Consider the following 13,502-nt stretch of genomic DNA (forward strand, 5'->3'; position numbering starts at 1 on the left):
ATATTCAAATCGCTTCAGAAAAGAAACAATGAACCTGTATCCAGAACATAACTTGGCATTACAAACCAGGTGAGTGATACAGGCCCTCTGTTACTATTATTTTAGAATTAACATATTTGCTGATTTAAAATTTCATGTGTTGACATAATATCAAATATCAATTTTGACAACTACATATAATTCATTGTTTTGCTCTGCATATACCAATAACTTCCTTAAAATGTACCTTGACCAGTTAATAACATTCCATTCATTTGTATATATTTTGATTTACAGGTGAGCTGGCTCCACTACGGAAACTTAATCCCAAAGATACCCTTTTTGTGTTCAATAGTGTGGAAGAATTAAAAGAGTAAGTTTCAGCTACTGAATTATGGACATTTTGTCAAACATAATATTCTATTCAAGAGTTGAAAATTTGTCTGATTCTGGGAAAGGAATTTATATAAGCTTTAAGGTGGTTCAATACAGTTAGGCCTAAAAATCTCCTCTCGTTTAATTTTCTTTAAAATTTGCTCACTGAAAAATTGGTTGATAAACTGTTTATTAAGGCTTTTATTTGAAATTTGACCGTGCGGTTTTGGAAATATTGTACTCTCAATAACCCTACTTTACCGTCTGTTTTTCTCAAAGTACAATTTTACACACATATATTCAAAACTTGATAATTGACTGAAATATTACAAACAACAACATTTTTTATCTTTAATATGTAAGTTTATATGGCTATCAATGACCTCAATGTCGTTTCCACTCTTAAAAATACAATAATTGTGAATTTTTCACGCGAATGCGTGTAAATTAGGCCTAAAAAGGGTCAATTTTTGCATTTGAATTTCAACTTAAATACCTAATTTCAAAAAATTGTGTCGTTTAATTTTCTTTTTTTTTTGTCCACATAATAAAACAGTTGTTTGGGTTATGATGAAAGAATATAAAAAAAATTGACCGCGGAATTTTTGAGTAATTAGCCTTTCTATACCCCTACCCCTACCCCCTAAAAAATGACTTTTTTCACAATTATATTATTAGACCGAAATCGAGCGGTAATATTTTTATAAAGAACATCTTATATATTGAATATCATAAAGTGTAATAGTCTGATAATATAAATTGTTATACCTGTTAATTTTATGTCACGATGTCACCGATTTGATGCTATACAAAGCCATTATTTTACCTGGATATAATATCTGAAAAATGAATATGGAAAATTCCTGTAAAGATTCTACTTCAATTACCCTTTAGACAATCCATGATTTTATATTGTTTAAGCTGAAAAATATTTTATCAAAATCTATCTTTCCATCGTCAAGATATCTTAGCTTCAATAGTCGTTTGAGGCACATATTCAAGCATAGATTTGAATTTGGCACAAAAAATTGTTACGATGAAAAGCGTGTACGTGACAACGATCGAAGTTGATAACTTCAACTTGATCACAACAATGTTGATAAAATCGATGTCATCATACACAACTGTATGTCTTTGTATGTTTTTTGAGGAAATATCTGCATATCTAATACATGTAGATATATATTTATTATCCGAAGTAAACTAAAACAGGTTTTTGGATCCTCAATATAACCTTTACGGCAAGTATACGCCTAAGAAAAAAATCTCTTATTCTGAACTCTCGACCTACGTTCAGCTCATTACTGAAGACAGGAAAATAATTAGTCTATGCCTACATGTACATGTTTAGTTTCTACATCACAGATATAATACTGATGTTGACACTAGCCTTCATGTGCTTTTTCGTAAGATAGTATTTGATCAACTGAATGAGAGTACTTCCATGCATTTTCTCAAAACGGGAAATACAGGCATCATCTAATCACAGTAGTTCGGCCTATGTCTTATGGTACATGTATACAGTAAATAAAATCTTGTTTCCCGAACGTGTTAGTGCTTATTGAGGATCATATTAGCTAAACATGATACATGTAGACATCTACATACGCAATATTCATGAAATATACTAGCTTGTACATGTACAAATTGAACGAAAAGTAGGGATGGGGCGATGGAGAGATGAAAATATTTCTGTATCTGTAGTTTTATACTAGAGTATTCGGCAAAATTGGAATATCTTGATTTAATTATGCATCTCCTTGAAACACATGTATATTAATTTAAGTGTCAAATATTCACAGTTTAACGGAGTTGAACTGAAAATATTTTTATCACTTGATTATTATGAAATCTCATTTTATTCAGTACAAGATCAAGATCGACCGTATCGGCATATATCAGTCCGTTTGTACGAGTTAAGTAATTTGCATCTCAAAAGATACATGTAGCTTCATGTTATATTAGCCTGCCAAATTCAAATATCTGACAATATTATTTTTTCTAGTAGGCCTGTGTCGAAACTAGGTCCTACACCTACCGTACAAACTTTGATTTTCACCCGGTATCAAGCTTTCGGCAAACCGAACTAAGTACAATATCGACAAATACTTCGTTTATCGACTATTCTATCCTGATTTTAACGTTAAAAGGTAAGATATCGTTAGACGGATAATATAAATATATAGATCGCTATTCTTCATAATCTTAGTCACAAAAGAGTTTTCATGTGCAATTCCGAATGCACGCATTGACCCGAGGAGGTCCGAACGAATGGCGCATTCGATCACTGTTCGGAACGTCCTTAAGCTAGTTCTACAATCCTAAATGTTGTGATGGTACATGTATGTCTGTATAATTGATGCTGGGTTGTGATGGTTTTTGTATGTTTAATTTGTCTTGTCTGTATAACTATTTTTGTATTATTTTCAGTGCACCTGATGTTGTACAGAAGTTGTGTTCTATTGAGTTTGCTGACCGGGTAAGGATTTAATGCCCCTTCACTCTTCATACATTCATAAAGATTGAATACATTACTCATAAAACCATCATATGAAGAAAAAAATCTGTTCAGGTAAAATATGATATTCATCAATAATTGCTATAGATTGCATTAATCTTACAAATCTATCTGGTGGGTTTTCTGAGGTAAATTTGATTATTGTTTTACTGTTAAATATTAACTAGCTACTTAACAATACATTCAATATTGCATGTGTATGTTTCAGCTACAAAAGAGGTATCACAGAATATTTGCTATGAAAGATACAATTCGTAAAGCATGTGGAGTGGAGCACAGACGCGAGATGATTGGTATGTTACAGATAAAACTTGTAAATGTAGAATACAATACATAGATAATATAGTAACTGTAGAATACAATACATAGATAATACAGTAACTAGGTAACTGTAGAATACAATGCATAGATCATACAGTAACTGTAGAATACAATACAATACATAGATAATACAGTAACTAGCTAACTGTAGAATACAATACGTAGATAACACAGTAACTGTAAAATACAATACATAGATAATACAGTAACTGTAAAATACAATACATAGATAATACAGTAACTGTAGAATACAATACATATATAATACAGTAACTGTAAAATACAATACATAGATAATACAGTAACTGTAGAATACAGTACACAGATAATAGAGTAAATGTAAAATACAATACATAGATAATACAGTAACTGTAGAATACAGTACATAGATAATACAGTAACTGTAGAATACAATACATAGATAATACAGTAACTGTAAAATACAATACATAGATAATACAGTAACTGTAAAATACAATACATAGATAATACAGTAACTGTAGAATACAGTACATAGATAATACAGTAACTGTAGAATACAGTACATAGATAATACAGTAAATGTAAAATACAATACATAGATAATACAGTAACTGTAAAATACAATACATATATAATACAGTAACTGTAAAATACAATACATAGATAATACAGTAACTGTAGAATACAATACATAGATAATACAGTAACTGTAGAATACAGTACATAGATAATACAGTAAATGTAAAATACAGTACATAGATAATACAGTAACTGTAGAATACAGTACATAGATAATACAGTAAATGTAAAATACAATACATAGATAATACAGTAAATGTAAAATACAATACATAGATAATACAGTAACTGTAGAATACAATACATAGATAATACAGTAACTAGGTAACTGTAGAATACAATGCATAGATCATACAGTAACTGTAGAATACAATACAATACATAGATAATACAGTAACTAGCTAACTGTAGAATACAATACGTAGATAACACAGTAACTGTAAAATACAATACATAGATAATACAGTAACTGTAAAATACAATACATAGATAATACAGTAACTGTAGAATACAATACATATATAATACAGTAACTGTAAAATACAATACATAGATAATACAGTAACTGTAGAATACAGTACACAGATAATAGAGTAAATGTAAAATACAATACATAGATAATACAGTAACTGTAGAATACAGTACATAGATAATACAGTAACTGTAAAATACAATACATAGATAATACAGTAACTGTAAAATACAATACATAGATAATACAGTAAATGTAGAATACAATACATAGATAATACAGTAACTGTAAAATACAATACATAGATAATACAGTAACTGTAAAATACAATACATAGATAATACAGTAACTGTAAAATACAATACATAGATAATACAGTAACTGTAGAATACAATACATATATAATACAGTAACTGTAAAATACAATACATAGATAATACAGTAACTGTAGAATACAGTACATAGATAATACAGTAAATGTAAAATACAATACATAGATAATACAGTAACTGTAGAATACAGTACATAGATAATACAGTAACTGTAAAATACAATACATAGATAATACAGTAACTGTAAAATACAATACATAGATAATACAGTAACTGTAGAATACAATACATAGATAATACAGTAACTGTAAAATACAATACATAGATAATACAGTAACTGTAAAATACAATACATAGATAATACAGTAACTGTAAAATACAATACATAGATAATACAGTAACTGTAAAATACAATACATAGATAATACAGTAACTGTAGAATACAATTCATATATAATACAGTAACTGTAAAATACAATACATAGATAATACAGTAACTGTAGAATACAGTACACAGATAATAGAGTAAATGTAAAATACAATACATAGATAATACAGTAACTGTAGAATACAGTACATAGATAATACAGTAACTGTAAAATACAATACATAGATAATACAGTAACTGTAAAATACAATACATAGATAATACAGTAACTGTAGAATACAGTACATAGATAATACAGTAACTGTAAAATACAATACATAGATAATACAGTAACTGTAAAATACAATACATAGATAATACAGTAACTGTAGAATACAATACATAGATAATACAGTAACTGTAAAATACAATACATAGATAATACAGTAACTGTAGAATACAATACATAGATAATACAGTAACTGTTAAATACAATACATAGATAATACAGTAACTGTAGAATGCAATACATTGATAATACAGTAACTGTAAAATACAATACATAGATAATACAGTAACTGTAAAATACAATACATAGATAATACAGTAACTATAGAATACAATACATAGATAATACAGTAACTGTAGAATACAGTACATAGATAATACAGTAACTAGGTAACTGTAGAATACAATACATAGATAATACAGTAACTGTAGAATACAATACAATACATAGATAATACAGTAACTGTAGAATACAATACAATACATAGATAATACAGTAACTAGGTAACTGTAGAATACAATACATAGATAATACAGTAACTAGGCAACTGTAGAATACAATTCATAGATAATACAGTAACTGTAGAATACAATACAATACATAGATAATACAGTAACTGTAGAATACAATACAATACATAGATAATACAGTAACTGTAGAATAGAATACATAGATAAATACAGTAACTAGCTAACTGTTGAATACAATACGTAGATAACACAGTAACTGTAGAATACAATACATAGATCATACAGTAACTGTAGGATATAATACAAATAATACAGTAACTGTAGAATACACTATGTAGATAATACAGTAACTGTTGAATACATTACATAGATAAAACAGTAACTGTACAATACAATACATGGATAATACATGTAACTGTGGAATACAAAACACAGATAATGAAGAAATATATAATACATATAGGATCTTAAATATGTGGTTATTTTATATGAGATTTCACGCAACTCCTCTCAAAGATTTAATTTTTCCTCACTAATGCTTGCAAAATAAAACATTTCTAAGAATTGTTATATAAATTAAATAAAAGATTTGAGATGAGGGTCATACTATTTCATATGAAATGAACACAAATTTAAGATATGTCAGTTAAATAAGCCTCACTGAATTGCATTATATTTAGATTGGTCTGTTCATCTGTCCTTGTAGTGATTTGCCCACATTCGAGTACATTAAAGAAAAAATCTTATCCAGACTATCTCCTTAAATATGGCACATTGGGGGCGCGGTGGCCGAGTGGTTAAGATGTCCCGACTTACCCCAAGCCCTCCACCTCTGGGATGCGGGTTCGAATCCCATGTGGGGCAGTTGCCAGGTACTGACCGCTGACGGTGGTTTTTCTCCTACTCCGGCTTTCCTCCACCACAAAGCACGTCCTTATATGACCCTGGCTGTTAATAGGACCACTAAAACAAACTAAATATGGCACTGAAACTACTTGTATATTGGTCCACCTATGTCAAGCAGTGTGTGGCATAGCCATATTAAAACCAGGCTACTATGACCCACACTTTGACGTTTGATGTGTAGTCAATAAAGAATTTCTCCAGGCTTTCTCTCCTTTTTTATGATCGAGGCACTGAATGTTTATACCCTGGTTTTCTGTGGGATACACTTTTCAAATGTAATCATTACATGTGTACATTTCATAAATATTTCAAACTCTATTAACGTACTTGTTTTAGCATAGTCAAATTTCAGCGCAAATGTGAAACAATGTTAATTATGATTCATTAGTGCAGTTTTAAAATGACGCAATTCCATGGTTCCATAACGGGAAACCTTTTACAAACTTAAGCGCTGTACATGAATTAGCACTTCAAAGAAGAGCTGAAATAAAACTTCTGGGCCCAGTTTCACAAATATTCCTTAAAGTGTACACGGAATGGTTTGGTATATAAGGCTTGATAAATGCGTCATTGGATGAAATTTAGAGTGGCGAAAGTACGAGTTTCATAGCGAATACGGTATTAGAGATAATACGCCGTTTCTCTAGAACACACCTGAAGCCCCAAGCCATTGACCCTGATTCGAGACCCCTGACCTGTGACGTCACGAGGACAACGGGATCGAATCTACTCGCATAAGTTAGAGTGACAATTTTCGGTGACTTCCATCTAATATAAACTACCAGTTTGTAAATATTGATTTTGAAGACTCAAATACCTGTGTACATGTCCGATACATGTTTAATTTTATCCTCAATCAAAGATAGAGATTGGAATACGCTTGGAAATAGAGATTTATATTATACATATATATTGATGTACCTGTCGTAGAAAAATGAACATCTCTGTGCGATTACTGCATAATTATACACAATAAAATGAACATAATAATCCACGTACCTTGTATATCCGCGGTGTTTGGAACCACATATACATGTACACGAATATATATATATATGTTCTTGATAATTTCGTACAAAACCCAACTCGGGTCGTCTAATTTCTACTGGTCCAACCGCTTTACAAATTTCTAAATTTTTCATAAAATCTGCCCATACGAATTAAGGCATGATTCTTAACCAAGGATTTATAAGTCTTTGTTCAAAACAGATTTTTTTTGCATATATGTAAATGCATCTACTAACTGCATTATGTCTGAAATCGATTGTGTGACTTAATTACTGTACATTTGATACCATTGCTTAATTAACAGTATATGTTTGTCATTTAATTCTACTGTGATTTGGCGAATTTAATTTTATATACCAAGTTTTGAGACAGGTCACATCACAAATAATTATTATTTAGCAGATGTGATATTTTTCGATCATTTTTTTTTTACAAAATACATTAGCTTTCATATAGAATCTTCTACAGAGCATCCGACGACTTGCTGATATTTCGCTTAAGGTCATTCATTAGTGTCTTTACTTGAAAAAATAAATCATGCACAGGTCAGACAATAAAAATGAGACTGAAAATGTCTATGTCTACTCCAAATAGCAGATATCAAGTATCAAAAGCAGAATACTTCCGAATAGCCAATGTCGTGCTGCGTTAATCTCTTTACCTGTATACTGCAGTAACTAAAACGCGTGGTCAACTCTGGCTAATTAGGGGACTAACAAGTTATGGAAGAAAGGTGTTTAGTGACCTGTCACGCTGTGTTAACTAGCACACGTCACGTGTCAAAATATCTGTCCACAGGTAAGTTAGACGGACAATTTTACAGTAAAATATACCGTTCGTACATAATATATAACAAGTGTATCACACTACATGAATGGTTAATATTTCTGATAGTCTCCAATTCTTTGTGGATTTTGGCCAATTTCGATCATTATATGATACCAATAATGATAATCTATATTACCAATAAATGTACTGTTGAAGATTGTTTAAATAACACATGTCTACATAGTAAGTTTTTGTTGTTTTTTACCCCCCCCCCCAAAAAAAAAAAAAAATAAATAAAATAAAATAAAATATGTCTGTGATATCTACGTGTTTTGAACTATGAAATACATTATACATGTATAACAAACTTTCTTTTTGTTATGTTTGTTCTTTATTCATACAGAAACATATTCCAATGGATAATTATATATGACCAAGGATTTTACGGCCATCATTTCCCGAAATCGCCTCCTTTAAGATTACATAGTGAAAATTAAATTTTCCTGAACTTTGATAATTTAATAATTTATTAAAACAGAGATTATATTTCTAGTAAAAAGGTACCGAGCCGTGCATGTATGAAAGTTTACACAAGGCAGAGATAATTTAATTATTGAAATCTCTGCACAATTATTATTTTAGCCTTGTTTCAGTTGCAATATTTCTTAATACATAATCAAATCGTCATCATAACTATATATACAGAAACATATTTATATATGTTTCTGATATATACTTGTAAAATTTCCGTAAGCCCATTTCAGGAATTCATATATGTCCACCTTTGTGCTATAACCACACTACCAAATAACTCACTTCCGTTGTCCTCGTGACGTCACATCCGGCTATTCCCCAAATCAGCGTGAGTGGCCGATTCCCTGATTAGCAGTCGATATACAGGTAAAAATCGGGCACTTCGGAGGGCGGTATCTCGGTATTGAAGCGGCCGATTTTGATGCGGTTTTCAACATTTTTGTCAGGAGATCAAACAGAATAACATATCAAAATATAATTTTCCGTTCCGTGTACACTTTAACTTTAAGGAATTACTTAATTTAAAATTCTCCATAGGAAAGCATAACAAAAGTAAAGGAAAAAAAATTAATTGAAGGAGCCTTCCTTAAAATCTGTAATACTTTCCTTTGGAGAATTTTAAGTTAAGGAATTCCTTAAAGAATGTTCATGAAACTGGTTAAATAAATAGGTTTATGGTATCTGCATACATGTATATTTCTTATGCCTGACAATACAATACTGAGCAATATATGTATTCTAACATATCACAAGGCATTTAATAAATGGTATTATGAGATCACATGGTCAAAGGTGTGGTATACACAGTAAGGAGATCAGTTTTGTGCTTTGCTATCGTAAAATGACATTTTGAGTATATCCATGGTAAGCAATAGTGGATTACGAGGTACACAAAATATGCCATTGGTGACCATAATATTCAAATAATATAAATGTTGACTAAGGTTAGGTTTATCGTTTGTCCATTACAGTTGCCAACATGACTCTGCAGATTAGAGCGACCATTCACCATTTACAAAACTTCCCCAAGGTAAGGTTTGTTTTACCTGTATATTACAGCAATAGCAGGTTACATATATGTAGGTAGTATTATGTGGGTGTTGACTGTGTCCTAATATAACATAGAAGTCTGTGATTTTAACTTTATTGCAGACTTTCCCTACATTATCAGTGCTTGATTGAATGACTTGAGATCAAAAGGTTATAGGTCAATGCCACCATGACTAAAATAGAAAAACAAAATCTATTTGATTCACTAAATAGCTGAATTGTAAACATTAATGAGTGATATTGGATTGCATGTGGAAATGAAGCTGGAAACTACAGGCAAACATCAACTTTTGTGGAACAGCTGCAGGCAAAACATCCACTTTTGTGGAACAGCTGCAGGGAAAACATCCACTTTTGTGGAATATTTTATGTTTTATAACTATTAGATTACTAGATAAACTTTTTTCTGTGTACATATATAAATTCCAGTATATCAGTGTATAGTTGACTCCTACTCAATACCAATCTGTTTATTTGTTTCTTCCTTCAGGACATGCAAGCCAAAAGATTTGTTGTGGAAAAAATTGCAAAGAGGAAACGAGAGCTAAGACGATTACGCTCGGAAGATTATGAAAGATTTTTGTGGCTGATGAAGGAACTGCAAATAAAATATGTACCACCAACTATGTACAATTTTAATGAGACAAAGTATGGTCGAAGAAAGAGACTGGCCCGTGAAGAGGCTTTCAAAATGAAGACCCAAAAGTTGGATGAGCTGAAGGAACGATTGGATCAGGAAAAAATATCATTTTTAGAAGACAAGGCTAAAATAATGCAAGAAATTGAACAGGATATGGCAAAGTTTAATATTGACAAGGAGGAAATGTTAAAATTAGTGGAAACCAAGAGGCGTTCTAAATTAGGTCTAGATACAATGTGAGACATATCATGTAAATGGACAAGAAAGAGTTTTGATGTTATTATATTTGGATGATGTTGAGTTGACCCATACATTAAAATGATATTTTATAGTGTGCATGTGTGTGTCTGCTGGATTGAAAACAAATGACTGAAGAAGCATTAAAAATGGTTACTTGCTGAAACAAGAAAAAATATTCAGTCATTTGTTACGTATCAATTGATACATATTTGTAGAATGATATTAGTAACATATATCCTGATATTGAAAAATATTGGGTGTAAAAGAATTTTTGATCAGGTGAAGTGAAGTGAACAAACTATGTAACCCTTTAAAGTCCTAAAGCTAAAGTCTAAAAAGCTGAAAAATTTAAACCAAAACGACTGATAACTTCAGGAATTTTTACCTCATTGAATGACTCTAATTCTTGCAGGTTCCTCATAGCTTTTGATATTGTCATCAGTTTAATAAACTTGCACATGTTTTGTTTCCATATCTTTGAGTATTATCTGCTTGAAGAATTTTCTATCACCATCTTGTTATCAATGGCACAAAGAATGATATATATGATATATCTTGGATACCATGTGACATTATTTTAACCAGTACAGGATTCTTGTCTTGGTTGGGATAAGGGAATGCATTTGTGTAATTATGTCATAAACTACTACCAGGTAAAACATCTTATAAGTGTATTTTTTCTAAAGCTGACAATGCAAGTTAAAATTATTAAAATGATTTTTTTTTAAAAATAATTATACTCGTTTTTTCAAGAATCGTTTATGAGACATTCCCCGGTTGAGGACAGCCATTTTTCGTTTTACATTCCGACGACTCACCGACCCCTATATAAAGCGCGTGAATCGACACACGTGCGCTCATTCATGTACCTATACACCTAGCAGTCCACAGTATATATCACCTACAAATAGGTAAACAAAACCCTCACCTGTAAAACTATATGGGACTTTTTTTAGCAAGAAAACATGCCAACTTCTCTAAGTTGTCATTTCGATGTTTCTCAAAATAAAATTCCAACGCAAGTGAATAGAAATCCAAACAATAATCCGTCCACATATCTCCACGTATATCATCGTACTCGATGCACTCAACTGACCATATACACGTGACTATAGTACCTGACCCGAACGAGCGACAACTATCAAGAACACACACATGTCGTTGTACATGTACGTGTAAAACTTAGTGTATATTGACGTGTTTTATAAGTTCGTATTGGACATATGTTGGGATATAGCTGACAACACATTCATCTATTACTTCAATGAAATATTGTCAGGTGAGTGCAGTGTTTATTTTCAATTTGACATTGTTATTTGCAATATCAGGGCATGTGTATCTGAGACAAGACATGTTTAGAATGATACACGTGTGTCAAGTGTCCCATGCTTTATATAGGGGGTTGGCCAGTGAAGGTTACTATGCAGAGCAAAAGAAAAATGGCTGCCACTTCCTTAGATACCCCACTGTCATAACTAGGGGATGTCTCAGAAACAATTTTTGAAAATCAAAATTTCGTTAATATATTTTTTTTTCAATTTCAACTGCATGTTTTTAACTTGCATTGTCAGCTTTAAGCTTACCTATCAGAATGGATATCAGGTTCCCATGAGATCTCTAAATTTCCTGAGATGGAAGTATATGTGTTAGAGTTGTCTGATCTCTAAATGTCCTGAGATGGAAGTATTGATGGTGGAGTTGTCTGATCTCTGAGTGTTCCGAGATGGAAACATTGATGGTGGAGTTGTCTGATCTTGAAATGTCCCGAAATGGAAGTATTGATGGTGGAGTTGTCTGATCTCTAAATGTCCCGAAATGGAAGTATTGATGGTGGAGTTTTCTGACCTCTGAGTGTCCTGAGATGGAAGTATTGATGATGGAGTTGTCTGATCTCTAAATGTCCTGAGATGGAAGTATTGATGGTGGAGTTGTCTGATCTCTGAGTGTCCCGAGATGGAAAATTTGATGATGGAGTTGTCTGATCTCTAAATGTCCCGAAATGGAAGTATTGATGGTGGAGTTTTCTGACCTCTGAGTGTCCAGAGATGGAAATATTGATGGTGGAGTTGTCTGATCTCTAAATGTCCTGAGATGGAAGTATTGGTGGTGGAGTTGTCTGATCTCTGAGTGTCCTGAGATGAAAGTATTAATAGGGGAGTTGTCTGATCTCTAAATGTCCCGAAATGGAAGTATTGATGGTGGAGTTTTCTGACCTCTGAGTGTCCTCAGATGGAAGTATTGATGATGGAGTTGTCTGATCTCTAAATGTCCTGAGATGGAAATATTGGTGGTTGAGTTGTCTGATCTCTGAGTGTCCTGAGATGAAAGTATTAATAGAGGAGTTGTCTGATCTCTAAATGTCCTGAGATGGAAATATTGGTGGTGGAGTTGTCTGATCTGTAAGTGTCCTGAGATGGAAGTATTTATGGTGGAGTTGTCTGATCTCTAAGTGTCCCGAGATGGAATTATTGATGGTGGAGTTGTCTGATCTCTAAGTGTCCTGAGATGGGAGTATTGATGGTGGAGTTTTCTGATCTCTAAGTGTCCTGAGATGGAAGTATTGATGGTGGAGTTGTCTGATCTCTAAGTGTCCTGAGATGGAATTATCGATTGTGGAGTTGTCTGATATCTTAGTGTCCCGAAATGGAAGTATTGGTGGTGGAGTTGTCTGA

At 32.0% G+C, this 13,502-nt stretch overlaps 1 protein-coding gene across 1 annotated transcript; it reads left to right on the forward strand.

Annotated features, from left to right (window-relative positions):
* Window positions 1–260: 260 nt before the first annotated feature.
* On the forward strand, window positions 261–11,304 carry LOC138328953 (small ribosomal subunit protein uS15m-like). Its single transcript, XM_069275664.1, has 5 exons — window positions 261–352; window positions 2,785–2,833; window positions 3,081–3,165; window positions 9,872–9,930; window positions 10,441–11,304. The coding sequence occupies exons 3-5, from the start codon at window positions 3,111–3,113 to the stop codon at window positions 10,828–10,830; spliced, it is 504 nt and encodes a 167-aa protein (XP_069131765.1). The 5' UTR covers window positions 261–352; window positions 2,785–2,833; window positions 3,081–3,110; the 3' UTR covers window positions 10,831–11,304.
* The last annotated feature ends 2,198 nt before the right edge of the window (window positions 11,305–13,502 follow it).

This window comes from Argopecten irradians, chromosome 1 (genome assembly GCF_041381155.1).
Source record: "Argopecten irradians isolate NY chromosome 1, Ai_NY, whole genome shotgun sequence".
Lineage (NCBI taxonomy): Eukaryota > Metazoa > Mollusca > Bivalvia > Pectinida > Pectinidae > Argopecten > Argopecten irradians.